The sequence below is a fragment of the Lithobates pipiens genome, unplaced genomic scaffold (assembly GCF_037356315.1).
Source record: "Lithobates pipiens isolate NorthernLeopardFrog02 unplaced genomic scaffold, aLitPip1_a1.2 Scaffold_13, whole genome shotgun sequence".
Lineage (NCBI taxonomy): Eukaryota > Metazoa > Chordata > Amphibia > Anura > Ranidae > Lithobates > Lithobates pipiens.
The window spans coordinates 247277816-247300673 of record NW_027507718.1 but is presented as its reverse complement, the minus strand read 5'-3'; the positions used below and the strand labels follow the sequence as shown (position 1 = coordinate 247300673).

Here is a 22858-nt window from a genome sequence, read left to right as displayed (position 1 = left end):
TGCCCCACTGACACTGTCCACTGCCCCACTGACACTGTCCACTGCCCCACTGACACCATCCACTGCCCCACTGACACTGTCCACTGCTCCACTAACACCGTCCACTGCCCCCCTGACACCGTCCACTGCCCCACTGACACCATCCACTGCCCCATTGACACCATCCACTGCCCCACTGACACTGACCACTGCCCCACTGACACCGACCACTACCCCACTGACACTGTCCACTGCCCTACTGACACCGTCCACTGCCCCACTGACACTGACCACTGACCCACTGCCACCGACCACTGACCCAGACCACTGACCCACTGACACCAACCACTGCCCCACTGACACCGACCACTGCCCCACTGACACTGACACCGTCCACTGCCCCACTGACACCGACCACTGCCCCACTGACACCAACCACTGACCCACTGACACCGACCAATTCCCCCACTGACACCGTCCACTGCTCCACTGACACTGTCCACTGCCCCATTGACACTGACACCATCCACTGCCCCACTGACACTGACACCGTCCACTGCCCCACTGACACCATCCAATGACCCACTGACACTGTCCACTGCTCCACTGACACCATCCACTGCCCCACTGACACCGACCACTGCCCCACTGACACTGTCCACTGCCCCACTGACACCGTCCACTGGCCCACTGACACCGACCACTGCCCCACTGACACCAAGCACTGACCCACTGACACCGACCACTACCCCACTGACACCGTCCACTGCTCCACTGACACCGTCCACTGCCCCATTGACACTGACACCATCCACTGCCCCACTGACACTGACACCGTCCACTGCCCCACTGACACCATCCAATGCCCCACTGACACTGCCCCACTGACACCGTCCACTGCCACATTGACACCGACCACTGACACCGACCACTCACCCACTGACACCGATCACTGACCCACTGACATTGACCACTGACCCACTGACACCGACCACTGCCCCACTGACACTGTCCACTGCCCCACTGACACTGACCCACTGACACCGACCCCTGACCCACTGACACCGATCACTGACCCACTGACACCATCCACTGCCCCGCTGACACCGTCCACTGCCCCACTGACACCGTCCACTACCCCACTGACACCATTCACTGCCCCACTGACACTGACACCATTCACTGCCCCACTGACACCTTCCACTGCCCCACTGCCACGACCACTGACCTACTGACACCGACCACTGACACCAACCACTCCCTTTCCCAAAAGCATTGTGAAAAAATATATTTAAAAAATAAAACCCCACCCTACTATCATTGTTAAAATAGTACAAAAATAAATTGTAAAAAAAAAATTACGAAAAAAATTAAATTGTAAAAATTTATAAAAATAAAATCCACTGGCCCAAAAAACCTTTTGAAAAAAAAAAATTGTAAAATAAAAAAATAATCTGACACTTTCCACTATCCTGACACCATCCTGCATGTACTACCCACCACTGTACACTCCGGATTCCTGTGATTCGCACCGCATTGCTGTTCAGATCACATGCGATGTCTGTGCAATGCGATTTCAGGCATACAAACTGTATGGCTAAAATTGCATCACATTCAGACCAAACACATGCAGGACCCTTTTTTTGGTCCGCACCAGAATCGGATCGCATGGGTGTTCACACCTATGCAATCCCATTCATGGCCAAACTGTCAGTTCGCAGTGCGATATGCAAGCTGAAATGGGGATGTCATTAACATTGTATGACACTCCCCAGCAGTTCGCATATGGCAGTGTGAACTGACGTGCGAGTCGGATGTGAAGTGGGATCCCGCAGTGGATTCGCAGGGTTCCCGAATCGCACCAGTGTGAACCGAGCATTGGTGGGAGCAGTCAGGTGACATTTGTAACCTTGCGAATCCATTGTAACCCTGTAACATTTGTAACCTTGCGAATCCATTGTAACATTGTCACCCTGCGAATCCACTGCGGGTTCCCACATCGCATCCGACTTGCACGGCAGTTCACACTGCCATTTGCAAACTGCTGGGGAGTGTCATACAATGTTAATGACACCCCCATTTCAGCTCGCATATCGCACTGCGAATTGACAGGACATGAATCAGATCGCATAGGTGTGAACAACCATGCAATTCTGGTGCAGACCAAAAAAAGGGTCCTGTGCGAGTTTGGTCCAAATGCGGTGCGATATCAGACATACTATCTGTATGGCTGAAATCGCACTGCGCGGACATCGCACGTGATTTGTACTGCAGTGCGGTGGGAATCACAGGCCATCTCTCACAGTGCAAGGTGTGAACTGGCCCTAAGCTCATTCAGCCTTACTGGGTGTAATTATAAAAAGTGAGAAATTCACCCCTCCCCCACATAACAAATCCTGGTGATGGAAAGGAATGTTGCAACTGTGATCAGGTGACCTCAGACACACACACTGCACTATAACAATCATCAGATCACTGCATGTTCTACTCTGCCCAGCTCTGACTACATACAGCTCCCCTAAATCACTTGTCTGTGTTTATTCTGCTGGCTGTTCACTGCAGCATATAGGATGATCACACCCCACGATGAGAAACATCCAGTCAAAACACAGTAAAGGTAGCCAATCCTGGGAGAGCTGGAGGGGAGGGGAGGGGAAAGTTTTTCTCTGTTTGTCAAGATTTATCTCACTGAACAATAAAAGAGGATTGCTCAAATGATAAGAAATCTTATACTCTACATTATGACATCAAATATATATATTTTTTTCGGGTTTACATCCACTTTAAAGTGTAATTAAAGTCTAAACTTTTTTTAGTTTTTGTTAGTGTGGTGAGGAGTTGGAACCACTGTCAAGTTTTTATTGCAGTCTCTAATTGCCTGGATCACCAAGGTCACCACTACTGGGAATACCTCAGTTTTTTCACCAGTGTCTTAGGTCTAGGTCACGAGTAAAGATGTGCTATGCTGAGCTCAACTGGAATATTCCTAGCTGGGGCAGGCTATGCAACCAGATCCATTCAAAGTGTCTTTTTAGGCCGAATTGAATGGTACCCGGGCTTTGTGATGGAAGAAACAAGGTTTAGCCCATAATGCTTCTCTTTTTAGAGAGTTGGACCCCGGGAACCAGTGGTTTCTTTTTTTCAGCCATAAAGATTTCCTGGTGGGGTGCTTTACGGGTCCAGGAGTGTGGATCTCCCAATAAAAAGGGCCCCTGGTTTCTGAATGTTTTTTAATGGAGTCCACCGTGAGGGGTGAAGATTGGGTCTTTTCCTTCCACTTCACAATTATTTACGTTTTTTGGTGTAACGTGACAAAATGTGTAAATGTGTAAAATTTCAAGGGGTGTGAATACTTTTTCAAGGCATTGTAAGTACAATATTTGTTGAATGAATGAGTTATATAACCTTAATTATGCTATTTATTTCTATAGATAAACAGAAGTATGCAAGAGCAAGAAACTACAGACAACAATGGGGATCAAATTATCAGCGAGCCAGTAAGAATAATTGAGGGAAGACAAAACACACAAATTATTGGACATACCAAACTCAAATTAGATGAATTTTCACAGGAATACTTAATGAATTTAGATAACACAGAAAGTAGAAACAATAGTCTACCTAACCAGGATGGCAAACAAAGACAAAATGATTATATTAATAGAGATGAAAAAGAGGATAAGAGTGAAGAAGACAGCGATGAAGATACAGCTGTTATTTGGATCTCAGGAGATCCTGAGCAAAAATATAACATTCAGACATATGACAGTGAAGATCAACAAAGTGGAGATGGATTGACTTCCACTGAAGACCCAGAGCCACGTGCAAATTTGAAAATGAAGTCAAATATTCTGAGTGTGGAACTGGATGGAGATAGCAGTAAAGAGTACTTAAATATTTCAGAGGAGATGGATGAAGACTTAAAATATGTTCTTAACAGTACTTTACATGACCAATACATGAATGCCGAACTCTCAAATAAAGCTTCCAAGGATCATGTTTTAAAAAACACTAAAGACACTTTATCAGACTCAGCAAGTGAAACCAACAACAAAGACGATAATGCTAACAATGATAGGCCCAAAAGTGATAGGCCCAAAAGTGAAAACAAGTCTTTAATATATACAAAAAAGGGCAGAAACATGACAACACTTTTAAACGATATTGACTTCATACAGAAAGAAGGAGTGGAAGGAGAGGAAACCACTGACCAATCAATGGAGAGCGTTGTCAGAGGAGGCGATGTGCCAGAGTACCACGACAACTTTAGGCAAAAGGAAAATATCACAGATGAAACCCTTACTACTCATTCACCTGAGAATGCAGATATTGGTTTAAACCACAGCCATATGCAGGTAGGCCGTTGATAACAGAAGTAAAACAAAAATATTTAACAGCTTTGTTAGATAGATAACTCTAGATTTGCACCATTGAATGATAGAGATTTACCTGTATGCTCCTGAGTGTGACTGCAGGTTTTGGGTAGTATTGTTTATTTTAGTTCCTGTTTTGAATTTATATACCGAGACTGATAGCCGGGCATTTCATTATCAGATTAGGCAGTCTTATGCAAACTACAAAGTGTCCACAAAAACGTATACATCTTATGACAGTGCATGACAGAAGCAATTCCATGATAAGCGAGGGGTGAGTTTAAGGCTAATAAACACAAGCTTGTTTGAAACATGTACTTATATATTTAAAAACATATTATGGAATAGACATTTCATTGTGATATTTCAATCATATCCATTACAGTAGTAGAAAATCAAAGTGTTACATTTGTATGATTTGCATGATTGCAAAGTGTTCCTGCAACCCATCTAGTAATTCAGATTCAAGTCTACTTAAATTAAAGCCTACATTTTCCACTTCCCGCCCACGGCCGTCATATGACGTCCTGGACTTTCAGTGGGAATATCTGAATGATGCTAGCAGCGACAGGCATCATTCAGATATCTTTGTTTTCAGCCGGAGAGTCTGTGCACCATAAGAATGATCATAGCAGCAGTTCCGCCGCTTGATCGTTCTTACAGGCGACGGGAGGGGACATCCCCCCCTCCCGCCGCCATCCGGTGCTTCTCCGGGCTCTCCCGTGCCATCGGGGACCTGGAGAAAGAATCGCGCGGCACCGGATGATAACGATAGAGATTTCCGGTGACCAGATAGTCACCAGTCATCTCTATGACCGTCAGAGGCCCGGGCGCGACGTTATGATGTCACACCCGGGTTCCCGGAAGTAAACAAAGCCGCGATCGTGGCTGTCAGCATAGGATCGGTGACATTTTTTTCATGATCTCATGCTTTCCAGCCTGGAGGAGAGATGTGGGGTCTTATTGACCCCACATCTCTCCATAAAGAGGACCTGTCATGAATGATTCCCATTACAAGGGATGTTTACATTCCTTGTAATAGGAATAAAAGTGATAAAAAAAAAGTTGTAAAAAGTTGTAAAAAAAAATAAAATAAAGTAAAATAAAAAATAAAATACATTTTTTTTTTTAATTCTCAGAAGCGAACGCACACGTTAGTCCCGCCCACATATGTAAACGCCATTCAAACTACACATGTGAGGTATCGCCACGTGCGGTAGAGCGCAAGCAACAATTCTAGCTCTAGACCTCCTCTGTAACTCTCAATATGAAACCTGTAAAAAATTTTAAAGCGTCACCTATGGAGATTTTTAAGTACTGAAGTTTGGCGTCATTCCATGAGTGTGCGCAATTTTAAAGCGTGACATGTTAGGTATCTATTTACTCGGCATAACATCATCTTTCACATTATATAAATAATTGGGCTAACTTTACTGTTTTGTTATTTTTTAAATCATTAAACTTTTTTTTTTCCCAAAATGCATTTGAAAAATTGTTGCGCAAATACTGTGCGAGATAAAAAGTTGTAATGACCGCCATTTTATTCCCTAGGGTGTCTGCTAAAAAAATATATATAATGTTTGGGGGTTCTGACTAATTTTCTAGCAAACAAATTATGTTTTTTTTACGTGTAGGAGAGAATAGGCCACGTGTAGGAGAGAATAGTCCCGGTATTGAAGTGGTTAAGAAATCATGGAGACATCATTGCTAAAATCTCATTCTAAATATGCTAGTTGTGTGTCTGTCATATTGACCCTCATTCTTCAATACTTTAAGTCACTAAGTGACAAATATAAAGCCATCCAACTTTCCTAATATACATACTTGTGCAGGGATTCTGAAGGTTTTAAAAAGGAACTGAACTCTAGAGGCTGTGTAGCAAAAAAGCAGGCAGAGGGCAAATGACTAGTCACCAGCAATGCTGGTGTTCTTCCTACCACTGATATTTTTCCCATTGCTGAGTCCATGCCTTGTTCTTCACTGTGTCTATATAGAGGTAGCTATATTAAGATAAGATAAATGCTTTATTGTCATTGCAACGCAAATTACAATTAAATTCTATTTAAGCTCCACACATATTTAAACATACAACATCCTCAACTTACACACAAGTAAACAGTTTGCCCCCCATATAAAAAGCCTAAAAAAATATCCCTCACCACCGCAGCAAAACCAGGTCACCTTTAGTCAAATAATATAATTCAAATTTTCCATTTAGGGCATTGATAGCCCTTGGAAAGAAACTTTCCTTAAATGGGTTTGTCCTCACCTTTATATTTCTGAACCTCCTGCCAGATGGCAGGAGTTCAAAAATATATTTTCCAGGGTGGGACGGGTCACTCACTATTTTGCCTGCCCTGCTGATACAATAGGACTTGTACATTTTGTTCATAGAAATTAAACTACAGCCCACAACCTTCTGCGCAGCATTTATTATTTTTTGAAGGTAAGCTTTTTCTGTTAATGTGCAGTTAGGATACCAGGCTATAATACAATATGTCAGCACGCTTTCAATAGAGGAGCAATAGGAGGAATCTAAGTTGTTTTTCCCTAGGCCATTTTTCCTGAGAGGTCTCACAAAATATAGCCGTTGCTGACACTTCTTGGTGATAGCTGTCATCTTTGTTGACCAACATTTTTTTAAATATTAATGCCCAAAAACTTAAACACAGATACCCGCTCTACCAATTCTCCTCTGGCCATAAGTGGAAACATATCAGTCTTACTCTTCCTAAAATCAATCATTAATTCCTTGGTCTTCCCAGTGTTTAAGGAAAAGTTGCATGCCTCACACCACCCTACTAGATTAACCACCTCTTCCCTATAATGCTTCTCATCTCCTCTTGTGATGCAACCTACTATGGTGGTATCATCTGTAAATTTGATGATGCTATTTGTAGAAACGCAAGGAGTACAATCACAAGTGTATAGAGAGTAAAGAAGGGGTCTCAGTACAGAACCCTGTAGTACTCCTATGCTGACCACACAATGGGAAGTCTACCAGGAAGTCCTTTATACAAGAGCAAAGAGAAGGAAGAAAATTCATCTTCAACATCTTATCAAACCAATAGATCTCGGACAATGGTGTTGAAAGCCGAACTATGGTCAATAAACAACATTCTGACATAATTGCCAGAGTGTTACAAATGACTTAAACGTGCAAAACCAATAGCGTCCTCAGTGCTTCTATTGGCTTTGTAAGCAGATTGATGATGGTCAAAACTACCTGGTAAAGCTGCCTTAATACGTTGTAAAACCAGACTTTCAAAGCACTTATATATTTGTTTTTTGGGTATCGGGGTATATTTTAAGCAGGTTGGAACAGCAAGTTGGTGGGCACAGGCCTTAACAACCCTCCCTGGGAACCCATCTGGACCTGACGATTTCCTAACATTAACGGATCTAAATGCCTGACGCACTCCATTTTCCTGCACCACAGGTGCAGCATCTCCCATACGCGGGCTTAAAAGTTGTGTTCGCTGGGGTATCCCTTTAAAACTTGAAAAAAAGCTGGATAATTCTTCAGCCAGTTGAATATTAAAATGTATACCCTGGTGATCGTTCTCTTTATGATTTAGGATATGTTGTATCCCTTTCCAACCTTCACATGCATCATTCCCTCTAAAATACTCTTTAATTTTATTTTTATAAACAAATTTGGCCTCTTTTATGCCCTTCTTTAGATTAGCTCTAGCAAATCTATATTTAACCTTATCCCCATTCCTAAAGGCACTATCCTGTTCTCTCAAAAGACAACGTACTCTCTTGGTCATCCAGGGCTTCTGATTGGGAAAAACCTTGATATTGGAAGAAGCAGGGCTTTGCTTCCTCATATCAGAGCCTGCAGCAAGGAGAACTGTAAGCAGCATACTAGTGACATCATCAAATCTCACTGCAAGTCTCAGTAGGAGGCTGCAGTTCCTAAGATTCACAGTGCATATGTGGTTGAAGCTTTAGGTGCAGGAGTTCCTAGGCACCTTCATATACCAGGAAGTGCACTGTCTTTATTCAGTAGGAATTCAAGACAAAGGGCACTTTTAAAATGTATGTAATACTGGATGTTTGCTATAAAATATCAAATATTTTTGCGCTCGGGGCCACTATAAATAAGTGAGTCAATGTAATAGACAGGCAACTACTATTTTCAGAAGAAGATTAACAATGGCATGACTTTTCTCTTACAAAACTTTGTTAAGTTTTACGATTTAAGAGTTCACTGATCTTTAAATGTGATTCCTACAAGCATCAACAATTAATTACATGGAGTTCATGTTCCAGGTATTATACCATGGTGTTTAAGTGGTTTACCCCTTTACTTTGCAACTTTGCGTGTTGTTTGTATGTTACTCCCTATGTTTGTGTAGGTTTCCTTCCACAATCCAAAAACATACTGTTGAATTAATTGGAATATCATTAAGGTGACCTATGAGTATGTTGGGGTCATTGCAATTCCTTATGCTAGCTTAACCATAGAAAGGTATACCTAGTACACAGGATCAGAAAATCAGATGAAAAATAGCACTTTTGAAGAGATCATATGATAATCTGATTGTTAATACACAGCTTTTGAGAACTGGTCATGACAGTTCATGTGAAATTACCAAAACAGAACAAATGATTTTTGTTTATTCAGTACAGCATTCATCCAAAAAAAAAAAAACAGAAGACCAAGACCACGCATGCTTGGAAACAAAATAATACATTACAATATAATACAACACATTACATCACTTCCGAAGTTGTATTCTGTCTTAGGAGAATTTTCGTAACTTTAGTAACCTATCGGTTTTCAATATAAGACTAACCTTTGTTGGCTTTGATGTTAATGTGATAAAAACTTAAACAATTAATCCGTGCAACACCACAGCAGGGAATTATTATCCTTTTCATTGGTATATAATTTTTATTTGGTTAGCTTGTGAGTACTTACCAATCATAGTCATTAATCCTTGTGTCTGCGTAACTCAACAGGTTTAATGTTTTTCAGGAAATTGATTCTGCTTTGAAGAAAATTATTAAAATTGTTGAAACAAACAAGACAAAACTACCCGGTGAGTGACATTAGCCAAGCTGGGACGAACTGTGAAACCCTACCAGAGTCGCTTTTTACATTTTTCGTGCAGATTTTAGGCCTGGAGATTATTCAAAACCCCTAAAAGAGTATACATTTTCTAAATCCTGGCCCATCAGTGTATATTTGAGAACATAGGAGGTGGGACAGACCAGGAGAATCTTCTAGGCCAGTAATCGAATGATTCTGCATAAGTGGGCGGATCAGACCTAGAGTTTCTGCACCATATTTACCATTGTGAGGTACCAGACTGCGTGATCCAAAGTCCTACACTTGTCTAAAGACACATAATGACTATTGTACTACTGATATATAGGGACATTGTAAAATACTGTGGCACAGGCCTTCTGAAGTAGGGGTCCTCCTCGCAGTAGAACCTGTTGGGATTTTGAATCATACATAACTATTTGAGAGGGGGCAACAAAAGAGACCATAAGAAGCAAAGGTGGTTCATTGCAGCACTTTATTTTCCAGGTGGTCACACCATAGCAAGCGCCTGTTTGACTCGGTGCTTTTATGGCCCTGAAGAGAAGAAAGCAGTACACCAAGATGATTACCATATACACTGATCAGTCATAACGTTATGACCACTGACAGCTTAAGTGAATAACATTGATTATCTCATTATAATGGCATCTGGAAGTTGGTGGGATATTTGTTGTATTAGGCAGCAAGTAAACTTGTTATGCTTGAAGTTGATATGTTGAGAGCAGAAAAAATGGACATTGCAGCTTGTTATGTATGGGGCTGGACACCTGTCAGGGTGCCCATGCTGACCCGTTTGCACAGCCAGTAGCACCTACAATGGGCAAGTGAGCATCAGAACTAGATCACTGAGCAGTCCCTGATGGCAGCTGCCTCTTTCAGCAGGATTTGGCACCCTGCCACACTGCAAAAATTTGTTTGAGGTGTTGACTTGACCTCAACATTCTCCAGATCTCAATCCAATCTAGCATCTGTGGCATGTGCTGGAAAAACAATCCATGGAGGCCCCACCTCGCAAAGTACTGGATTTAAAGGATCTGCTACCTACGGCTTTGGTGCCAGATACCACAACATACATTTAGATGTCTAGTGGTGTCCATGCCTTGATAGGTAAGGACTGTTTTGGCAGGAAAAGGGAAATCTACTAAATATTAGGTAAGTGTTCATAAAGTTATGGCTGATCAGTGTACATGCTCATGGAATTTGCTAAGATTTTACTGCTACAGCAGAGGTGGCTCTAGACATTGAGTCCGATGTTGGGACAGTAGGGAGACACTATACCTTTTATGGATGGAAAGCAAAATAATAGGAATTGCTATATGAAGGATATGTGTGTTGAGGGGGGGACAAAGAGGCAAAAAAGTAGGCTCCTCATATACAAAAATAATAATGATGCAAAGTGTCATATCTCCATGACATTCTCTTCTCACCTACTGTCTATGATAGTAACAAACCTGCTCCCTAGGTCTACTATCAGTGTAAAAATCTGTCCCTGACATTTTATCAGTGCTTTCATATATCTGCCTTTTGTAAGCGTAACATCCCCCCTGCCTCCTGCCCATTCTTACTTCCTCCACAACAAAGCTGAAAAACGAATGACCAACATGTTCTACTTCTCTCTCACAAGTCATGGGCTGTAACATTCTCTCCCAAGACATATTATGAATGTGTACCTGGTAACGTTTGAAGATTTTAGCCATATGCCTTGCTACAGTTTTGATGAGCCCTCCATAAACATGTCCAGTCACTCAAGAGCATGTACAAGCACAACAAAGCTTCTACTCTCTGGACCTATTCATGATGGAAGGTTTGAGATCTTGGGAGGAAGCAGAACATCAAACCAACAGAGACACCTCCTCTTACCTGCTTGCAGTGAAGCTGCATTAACTATGTAGCTACATAGACAAGGGTGACTCCAAGCAAGTTGGTTATGTTGGGATGTCAGTGCAGTTCTGTTGTGCTTTTTGTCCCTTCAATGCAGTCCACTTTGTGATACCAATCCAGGCCGCCAAGCTTTTACCACCTCTGTAGTTTCCAGACTGCTTGTAGGCAGGTGCTTTCTCCACTGATACAGAGGAAGAGGAGGTCATAAGGAACATGTTTCCTCTATGGTTTCTTGAGTCACAGGGGCAGTGATCCAATTGGATGCTGGCCACCCGTGTGACTCTGATAGCCATCTTGGGTGTGGCAGACTCTATTTAAGACCCTGGCCCCTGGGTTTGGTGCATATTTGTGTGTGGATAGTGTAGGATTAGCCAAAACGCATAGTAATGTAAATAAGCATGGAGGAGTGTTTGTTTCTATTGCCATATATTCTTGCAATTTCAAGAGTGAGAAATTACCTTTCAACCATGCCTATGCTATTAGTCCCACCAATATTTATTCCTTGATTAACAAAACAAAAAAACAGGATCCAGAGGCCTAAAAAGTTGAAAACAATCAGATATTGACAGTGCAGAAAGCCACCACTAGGTGCCATAAGTGAGTCATGGCTTTAGTGACATTACATTTTCTTTTAGATCCATGTTTCAATTTTCACTGTAAAAGAGGGAAGACATGTAAAACCGATGGAGATGGAAACCCATTCTGTGCTTGCCAAGACCCTGATCTGTGTCAACCCACTAATCTAAATGATCGGGTAAGGAGAAAAACCTTTTTTTCATGCTTTAAGTAGACGTGATTATGAAAGGATCTACATACATACTGATTTTATAGTGAATTAAACTCATATACAGATCAGAAAAATACATTGTTTGAAGAAATGAATAGTGAGTATATAATATAAAACATATACATCCAAGATTTGTTTAATAAGGCAAAGGAGATGAGACATATTTCATATAACTTTGCAAAGCATTTATATGGTTTTAAGTATTTTTTTAAATATATACAGTATCTCACAAAAGTGAGTACACCCCTCATTTTTGAAAATATTTTATAACATCTTTTCATGTGACAACACTGAAGAAATTACACTTTGCTACAATGTAAAGTAGTGATAGTGCAGCTTGTATAATAGTATACATTTCCTATCCCCTCAAAATAACTCAACACACAGCCATTGATGTCTAAACCGCTGGCAACAAAAGTGAGTACACCCCTAAGTGAAAATGTCTAGATTGGGCACAACTAGCCATTTACCCTCCCCGGTGTAATGTGACTCGTTTGATCTCAGGTGTCAATGGGGAGCAGGTGTATTAAATTTGGCGTTATCTCACGCTCTCATACTGGTCCCTAGAAGTTCAAAATGGCACCTCTTGCAAAAAACTCTCTGAAAAAAGAATTGTTGCTCTACATAAAGATGGCCTAGGCTATAAGAAGATTGCCAAGACCCAGAAACTGAGCTGCAGCACAGTGGCCAAGACCATACAGTGGTTTAACAGAACAGGTTCCACTCAGAACAGGCCTCGCCATGGTCAACCAAAGAAGTTGTGTACACGTGCTCAGCATCATATTCAAAGGTTGTCTTTTGGAAATAGGCATATGAGTTCTGTCAGCATTGCTGCAGAGGTTGAAGGGGTGGGGGTTCAGCTTGTCAGTGCTCAGACCATATGTCACACACTGCATCAAATTGGTCTGCACGGCTGTCATCCCAGAAGAAAGCCTCTTCTAAAGATGATGCACAAGAAAGCCCACAAACAGTTTGCTGAAGACAAGCAGACTAAGGACATGGATTACTGGAACCATGTCCTGTGATCTGATGAGACCAAGATAAACTTATTTGGTTCAGATGTTGTCAAGCGAGTGTGGCGGCAACCAGGTGACGAGTACAAGGACAAGTGTGTCTTGCCTACAGTCAAGCATGGTGGTGAGAGTGTCATGGTCTGGGACTGCATGAGTGCTGCTGGCAGTGGGTAACATGATAACGACCCCAAACACACCTTCAAGACAACCACTGCCTTGCTAAAGAAGCTGAGGGTAAAGGTGATGGATTGGCCAAGCATGTCTCCAGACCTAAACCCTATTGAGCATCTGTGTGACATCCTCAAATGTAAAGTGGAGGAGCGCAAGGTGTCTGACATCCCCCAGCTCTGTGATGTTGTCATAGAGGAGTGGAAGAGGACTCCAGTGGCAACCTGTGTAGCTCTGGTGAACGGCATGCCCAAGAGGGTTAAGGCAGTGCTGGAAAATAATGGTGGCCACACAAAATATTGACACTTTGAGCCCAATTTGGACATTTCTAATTAGGGGTGTACTCACTTTTGTTGCCAGCGGTTTAGACATTATTGGCTGTGAGTTATTTTGAGGGGACAGCAAATTGACACTGTTGTACAAGCTGTACACTCACTACTTTAGATTGTAGAAAAGTGTAATTTCTTCAGTGTTGTCACACAAAAAGATATAATAAACTGACCTGGAACATGCATGCAGCCAGTGAAGTATGAATTCAGGTTGTGCATTCTTATTCAAGTGATTGTATTAAGTAATAAAGCAAAGATAAGTGCCTTGCAGCCTTGATGCCTGCAAAAAGGCAACATTGACAATTCCTGTAACACTGTTCTGACAACTTCCCTTTAAATATAGCTGTACTTTCCATTAATGTAATAATGTACAGAATATACACTTGACAAAGTTGCAGCTCAGGCAAAGAACTAAATAAACAGTTGAAATACATATATATGATATTCTTTGAACTTAAAATATTATCACATTACTACCAGACAGCATAGACAGGTCAGTGACTGCACTCTTCTACACATCAGTGGTTCTAAAGTCACATTTGTTTTTTTAACAAAATGCATTTAATTGTTAAGATAAAACACGCCTTACCAGGGGCGGACTGAAAACTCATGGGGCCCCCGGCCAATGGGAGATTATGGGGCCCCCAGGCAATCAGAGATTATGGGGCCACACAGTAGACACAAAAACACACACACACAGTATACAATCATACAGTATACACAGACATGTTTCTTTTGGCTGAGAAGGTACTGGAGAGATGGGGCAGCTATAATCTCGGGATTTTTAGACCAAAAGGATGTCGGTAAGGTACATTTCAGAGACAGATGTAAAAAAAAAACACACATTTTTACATACTGTCCCTGTTTTTACTGAGGCTGGCAATCCTGATGGGGCCCCCTAGTGGTATGGGGCCCTCGGGCACTGCCCGAGTGGCCCAATGGTCAGTCCGCCACTGGGCCTTACTATCTTCCCCATCCATAAACACTTCCCCCGCTTGTCTCACCATTCCAGTGCTGTCCCTGGCTGTTCCCCTACACTATTTGGTCTCACAGGAGACTCTACTGCTATCAGTCAAACTCCTGTGCTGCTGTAAGCAGGGAGTGGTAGGCAGTTCTTACCTGCACTGTGGGTGTCTATGTTTGCACGCAGCCCTACACCGGTGCCCCCAAAGCAAGCAGCTTGCTAAGGGGTCACTCAGAAGAAGAAGGAACAGGGACCACGCTGCGCAACACACTTGCACAGAGCAGGTAAGTATAAGCTCTTTTTTATTTGAAAGGAAAAAAATGTTGACTTCAGTATTACTTTTGAGACACGGTTCACACTGCTGTGACAGCAAAGTCTTATGACTTTTCCTGCAACTTCCTTCCGACTTTATCCGATTTGGAAGCTATTTAGGAGCCTATTCAAGGGCTGGAATCGCACCCAAGTCAGACCAAAGTAGTGTAGGAACCTTTTCCAAAGTTGGAGAAACTTGTGTAGGATCAGCTAAGATGGCTCTCATAAGGAAACAATGAATTTGACATGTCATGCGACTTGGGGTATCAAATGTCGAATCCCATGTTGCTGCAGTGTGAACTGCTTGCAGAGTCGTATGGAGCCACCCTATTAAGTGCTCCCAGGAATAGGACTGTGAGATGACATAAGGATGATGCCTGAGGAAAGAAAACACACAGAACACACCCCTCGAGCTTCTCCTTCCAAGAAAAGTTAGCACAGGCAGCTGGAGATACTAAGGCAGTTGTGCAACTTTCTACAACAATCAATGAAGAGCTCAGCGATCGATGGGACATCATAGCTCCCAACTGTCCCTAATTTGGAAGGACTGTCCCTGATTTGGAACAAAGTCCCTCTGTCCTTCTTTTGGTCTGATCTATATAGTCGTATATAAAATGCACTTTTAATCTTTCAAAAAGTGATTCCCGATGCTAAACCTTTCATCCAATATCTGAATTGCTGCATTTGTAAATTGAAAAAGTCAATATAAAGGAATAGTAGTGGTAAAAAAAAAGCACTTGTGGGTTAACTAATCTTTTTTTTGTATAATTCTGCTATAAGGGGGAGTGGCAGGCTGTATGTCCTATGCCTACATACTTTTGCTAATAGGTGTCCTCATTCCATCTCAAAAACCAGTGGAAGCCCATCCATAGGGGGCAGCCGGGTGTTGCCCCCCCCCCCCCCCCATGTAGTAAAAAAATAAAAATTATTAAAAAAAATTGAAAAAAATATAAAAATTTTTGTAAACATGTCACTTTAAAAAAATATATATATATTTCTTTAAATTTCCCTCCCTATGTGCACTGTATCCTAGCGCCGGGCGCAGTGCAATATAGGAAGCGCCACGTCTATGCAATCACAAGATTGCAGACGAGGCGTTTCATTTTGCCCAAAAAAAGTGCTCTGTGGCGCAGCCGACCACGCCACAGCTTCCACCACGATGGACTGGCTGAGCGAGTGCATAGACTTGAACTTTGAGTGAGCGGTGGGCGGTGCTTCCGACGTCACTCAAGGAAGTGACGGTGGCACTGCACTGCACTGCTCTGTTCTCTGTGAGAGGATCAGGTAAGGCTGCCGCATTTCTGCTTACCACTTCTTCATTATTTATTCAGCGCCGCGGCCGGTACCCCCTCCACAAGGTTACTATTGGTTGTTGGCACTCGGCAGCATACCCCACCCCCCTGCTAATCAAGATTTAAAAAAAAAGTGTTATTATCGGTGGTCGGCAGCATACCCCCCAAAGAAGCTTAATATTTAGTGGGGGGGTGGTTAATGCTGTCGACCACCGATAATATCCCTTTTTTTTAATCTTGTATAGCGGGGGGGGGGGGGGGGGTTAATGATGCTGCCGACCACCGATAATAACCCTTTTTTTTAAATCTTGTTTTGGGGGGTATGCTGCCGACCACCGTTAATAACTTATTATCAGTGTTTGGCAGCATACCGCATACCATATACCCCCAAAAAAAATGGTTATTAGCGGTGGTCAGTATACCCCCCCAAACAAGATTTACAGGTTGTAGATATGTGCAATTTACAGGTTGTAGATATGTGCAATTTGCAGAATGCAGATATGTGCGATTTACAGACTGCAGATATGTGCGATTTACAGGTTGTAGATATGTGCGATTTACAGAATGCAGATATGTGCGATTTACAGGTTGTAGATATGTGCAATTTACAGGTTGTAGATATGTGCGATTTGCAGAATGCAAATATGTGCAATTTACAGGTTGTAGACATGTGCAATTTGCAGAATGCAGATATGTGCGATTTACAGGTTGCAGAGCGATTTGCATGTTGTAGATATGTGCGATTTGCATGTTGTAGATATGTGCAATTTACAGTTTGTAGATATGTGCGATTTGCATGTTGTAGATATGTGCGATTTGCATGTTGTAGATATGTGCAATTGACAGGTTGTAGATATGTGCGATTTGCATGTTGTAGATATGTGCAATTTACAGGTTGTAGATATGTGTGATTTACATGTTGTAGATACGTGCGATTTGCAGGTTGTAGATATGTGCAATTTACAGGTTGTAGATATGTGCGATTTGCAGGTTGTAGATATGTGCGATTTACAGGTTGTAGATATGTGCGATTTGCAGAATGCAGATATGTGCAATTTACAGGTTGTAGATATGTGCGATTGACAGAATGCAGATATGTGCGATTGACAGAATGCAGATATGTGCGATTTACAGAATGCGATTTACAGAATGCAGATTTGTGCGATTTACAGAATGCAGATATGTGCTATTTACAGAATGCAGATATGTGCGATTTACAGAATGCAATTTGCAGAATGCAGATATGTGCGATTAACAGAATGCAGATATGTGCAATTTACAGGTTACAGAATGCAGATATGTGTGATTTACAGGTTGCAGAAAAGGTGCCTGATGTGGTTATCCACAAGATAGGCATGATTCATCTGCTTAAGTAGAGCCCAGTGTATAATGTGCAGCCTGGTATATGATGTGCAGAGCCCAGTGTATAATGTGCAGCCTGGTATATGATGTTGATTCGATAAGGGGTGTGGTTTGTGAGAAGTGGGAGGGGCCAACTCTGAAGGGCGGGGTCTTGCACCCCCCCATCCTAAAATGTCACCAGCCGCCACTGTATGGGACATGATTGGACATGAACAGTTATGTAGGTAGAGACTACAATTTCAGACCAGAAGTACAGTAATTGTAAAGTGACATAGTACTCATTGTATAACACAATAAAAAAGAGTAAAAAAAAAGTGCAGTCTGAAGTGAAGCAGCCAGACTAACAGCTTGCTAACTTTAACTCCTGCAGTACTAATAGCTTTGATCCAGCACCTAGTGCTTGGGTCTTATTACTACTGCTGAGAAGGGATGAGCTTGATGTTCGGGTCGAACATAAGTTCGACTCGAACATTGGGTGTGCGCCCGTTCGCTTAACAACAAATATTATGGGGAGTTCGTGGCAAATTCGAGCACGGCAGAACGCCCTATTGCTGTATGATGATTGGCCAAAGCATGCACCTAACCTACATGCGTTGGCCAATCACAGCAAGCTCTGCTAAAAGAGACATAATTGGCCAATAGCATGGTGCCTTTGGCCAATCATGGCTTACTCCATGCCCCACACTATATAAGGCTTAAACGGCGGCCGTGTGTAGTGTTGTTAGCGTGGACAGAGAGATAGCTTGATTTAGATTAACCACTTCAGCCCCAGAAGAATTTACCCCCCTCCTGACCAGAGCATTTTTTGTGATTCTGTACTGCATCGCTTTAGCTGACAATTGCACGGTCATGCGACGTTGTACCCAACCAAAATTAAAGTCCTTTTTTTCCCACAAATAGAGCTTACATACAGCGATCAGAGCTACAAATAGCCACTGATTACTGTATAAATGACACTGGCAGAGAAGGGGTTAAACACAAGGGGCAATCAAGGGGTTAAGTGTGTCCTAGGGAGTGATTCTAACTGTGGGGGGATGGGCTCACTACAACATGACATAGACCACTGCTCCCGATGACAGGGAGCAGTAGATCCCTGTCATGTTACTAGGCAGAACAGGAAAAATGCCTTGTTTATCTCCCTGTTATGCCCCATACACACGATTGGACATTCCGACCACAAAATTTTGGACGAAACTTGTGTTTCATACACACGGTCAGACAAATTTCGGAACAGGGTGATGTAAACATTGTACAATGGGACTACGTAGAGGACAGTAGCCAATAGCTTTCGTCTCCAAATTTTTTCTGAGCATGCGTGGCACTTTGTGCGTCTTTGTGCGTCTGAATTGTCTACACACGATCGGAAAACCAGACATACAGTTAGGGCCATAAATATTTGGACAGTGACACAAGTTTTGTTATTTTAGCTGTTTACAAAAACATGTTCAGAAATACAATTATATATATAATATGGGCTGAAAGTGCACACTCCCAGCTGCAATATGAGAGTTTCCACATCCAAATCGGAGAAAGGGTTTAGGAATCATAGCTCTGTAATGCATAGCCTCCTCTTTTTCAAGGGACCAAAAGTAATTGGACAATGGACTCTAAGGGCTGCAATTAACTCTGAAGGCGTCTCCCTCGTTAACCTGTAATCAATGAAGTAGTTAAAAGGTCTGGGGTTGATTCCAGGTGTGTGGTTTTGCATTTGGAAGCTGTTGCTGTGACCAGACAACATGCGGTCAAAGGAACTCTCAATTGAGGTGAAGCAGAACATCCTGAGGCTGAAAAAAAAGAAAAAATCCATCAGAGAGATAGCAGACATGCTTGGAGTAGCAAAATCAACAGTCGGGTACATTCTGAGAAAAAAGGAATTGACTGGTGAGCTTGGGAACTCAAAAAGGGCTGGGCGTCCACGGAAGACAACAGTGGTGGATGATCGCCGCATACTTCCTTTGGTGAAGAAGAACCCGTTCACAACATCAACTGAAGTCCAGAACACTCTCAGGGAAGTAGGTGTATCTGTCTCTAAGTCAACAGTAAAGAGAAGACTCCATGAAAGTAAATACAAAGGGTTCACATGTAGATGCAAACCATTCAATTCCAAAAATAGACAGGCCAGAGTTAAATTTGCCCAAAAACACCTCAAGAAGCCAGCTCAGTTCTGGAAAAGTATTCTATGGACAGATGAGACAAAGATCAACCTGTACCAGAATGATGGGAAGAAAAAAGTTTGGAGAAGAAAGGGAACGGCACATGATCCAAGGCACATCACATCCTCTGTAAAACATGGTGGAGGCAACGTGATGGCATGGGCATGCATGGCTTTCAATGGCACTGGGTCACTTGTGTTTATTGATGACATAACAGCAGACAAGAGTAGCCGGATGAATTATGAAGTGTACCGGGATATACTTTCAGCCCAGATTCAGCCAAATGGTGCAAAGTTGATCGGACGGCGCTTCATAGTACAGATGGACAATGACCCCAAGCATACAGCCAAAGCTACCCAGGAGTTCATGAGTGCAAAAAAGTGGAACATTCTGCAATGGCCAAGTCAATCACCAGATCTTAACCCAATTAAGCATGCATTTCACTTGCTCAAATCCAGACTTAAGACGGAAAGACCCACAAACAAGCAAGACCTGAAGGCTGCGGCTGGAAAGGCCTGGCAAAGCATTAAGAAGGAGGAAACCCAGCGTTTGGTGATGTCCATGGGTTCCAGACTTAAGGCAGTGATTGCCTCCAAAGGATTTGCAACAAAATATTGAATAAATAAATATTTTGTTTGGGTTATGTTTATTTGTCCAATTACTTTTGAGCTCCTAAAATGTGGAGTGTTTGTAAAGAAATCTGTACAATTCCTACATTTTCTATCAGGTATTTTTGTTCAACCCTTCAAATTAAACGTTACAATCTGCACTTGAATTCTGTTGTAGAGGTTTCATTTCAAATCCAATGCGGTGGCATGCAGAGCCCAACTTGCGAAAATTGTGTCACTGTCCAAATATTTATGGCCCTAACTGTATGACAACCTGCCATACAGTCAGTTGGCCACAGCACAAGAAAAAGGCAGACTTCTCCTTTCTCCTCATCTGGGATCTCCAACCCTACTATACCTCCAATCCTCTCAAAAACCTGCATTGAGAGGAATGAAGGTATAGCAATAGGTGTCCCACGTACTTGCAGCCAATCTGCTAGCAGTACACCACCATCTGATTTTAGCAGGAAAATTTCCCTACCTCAGTTGCTGAACCGTAAAAAGAAATTCGGTCCCAGTAATCCACATGCTCAGCATCTAAATGCTGGCTTGGCCAAATTGCTAGCACTGCAACTGCTCTCTTTTCAGCTAGTAGACTCTGCCCCTTTTGGAAATGTGTGGAATATGATGTACCTCAGTGGCAGGTTCCAAAACACCCTTTCTTTTCACAGAAGGCCATTCTGGCTCTCTACTGGCATGTGGAAGGAAATGTTTTGGTCTTGTTGGACAGGGCGGTCAGCAGTAAGGTTAATTTTACCATGGACTCATGGTCCAGCAGGCATGGGCTGCTAGCGGTGATTATGAAACAGCTCTCTCCTCCACCCCCTTCTCTTCTTTTTCCTCTATGGCCTCTTGTGCAGATTTGTCCTCTGAACCAGCGGTGCTCCGTAAACGTTGAAGGGGCTACGCAAGCAGTCAGGATAGAAGATGTTATGTGGTGCTTAAGTTGGTCTGCCTAGGGGACAGGAGCCGCACTGGGGCAGAAATTCTGTCAGCTCTGCAGGGGAAGGCTCAGAGGTGATTGATGCAACCCAGCTTCCGCCAGGAATAGTTGTATGTGACAATGGCACCAACCTTCTCTCCGCCCCCCGACAGGAACACTTGACCAATGTTCCATGTTTGGCACACGTCCTAAATTTGGTGGTGCAGCGGTTCTTGATCAGGTACCCAGGCTTACAGGATCACCTGAGGCAGGCCAAAAAAGTCTGTGGTAATTTCCACTAGTCATACAATGCCAGTGCTCAGCTGACTGACGTTCAAAGGGAATGCAACCTGCCTACCAATCGCCTCATTTGTGACATGCTTACCAAATGGAACTCAACGTTGGCAATGCTGCAGCGGCTGCACACACAGCAGAGGGCCATCAATAAGTACCTGTGCGAGTATGGCACCAGGACAGGGTCAGGGGAGCTTGGCTTCTTTTCGCTGTGCCAGTAACTACTGATCAAGGATGCATGCCCTTTCCTGTCCCCATTTGAGGAGGCCACAAAGATGGTGAGCAGCGACAATGCATGCATCAGTGACACTGTCCCTCTAGTCTTCCTGCTGGAGTTTGCTCTTCGTGGCATCATAAACAGGGCACTTAAGGCAGAACAGCGGGAGGAAGAGGAGGACTAACCTCTAAAGGCCCCCTTTATCCAGATAGCATTCCTGTGGGTCTGCCACACACAAGGGAAGAAGAGGAGGAGGATTGAGTCAGCATGAATGTAGAGGATAACACTCAGCAGCAGTCTTCAGGGGATGTTTTTCAGCCCCCAGAAAACCAAGGAGTTGTACATAACTGGGAGGAGGTAGTTATGGATCATGTGATCCTTAGTGACCCAGAGGACTCACAATCGAATGCCTCTGCAAACTTATGCTGCATGGCCTCTCCGATTCTGCAAAGGCTGCAAAAGGACCCTAGGATTTGTGGTATCAAGGAGAGGGATCATTACTGGCTGGCAACCCTTCTTGATCCACATTTCAATGGTAAGGTTGCAGAACTCATCCTGCCATCGCAGACTGAACAGAGGATGAAACATTTTCAGGAGGCCTTGAAGAAAGGTTTGTGCAAAGCATTTCCAGACCCTGGGAGGTTACAATATCCTGGTTCTTGACAACTTGTTGCTGAGGCTTCATTTAGTCAGAGGAAGAGCGGTGTATAGATGGCCAGCTGACCGATGCCTTTAAACAAATTTTCAGTCCTCAGTGCCAAAGTCTGATTGGTTCAAGCAACCATTGCCAGCATCTGCATTACATGGTGCAGCAATATCTAGGGGCAAGAGCAGACTTGGAGCCCTTTCTAACAGAGCATTCACTGAGTTACTGGGTCTTGAGGATGGACCACTGGCCATAACATGCTCAATATGCAATTGATCTACTGGCCTGTCCTGCATCCAACATGCTTTCTGAACGCACATTCATGCTGCTGGAGGGTTGGTAACAGATCAAAGAGTGCGCCTGTCCACAGACTCCGTTGATAGGCTCACATTCATAAAAATGAATCAGTCTTGGATCAGCAGCTATCAAGCACCTGATGCTGATTTAACTGATTGAATTTGCTATGGATGTGGGATCCCTTGAAGACTGCCTATGCTGA

General features: G+C 43.0%; 1 protein-coding gene across 1 annotated transcript in view; it reads left to right on the top strand.

Moving 5' to 3' along the window:
- SPARCL1 (SPARC like 1) overlaps window positions 1-22858 on the top strand; it is a 74494-nt gene that overhangs the window by 14761 nt on the left and 36875 nt on the right. The window contains exons 4-6 of the mRNA XM_077476475.1: window positions 3411-4334; window positions 9340-9403; window positions 11928-12046. Of these exons, the coding sequence (XP_077332601.1) occupies window positions 3411-4334; window positions 9340-9403; window positions 11928-12046 (1107 nt within the window). The remainder of the gene's footprint in view (window positions 1-3410; window positions 4335-9339; window positions 9404-11927; window positions 12047-22858) is intronic.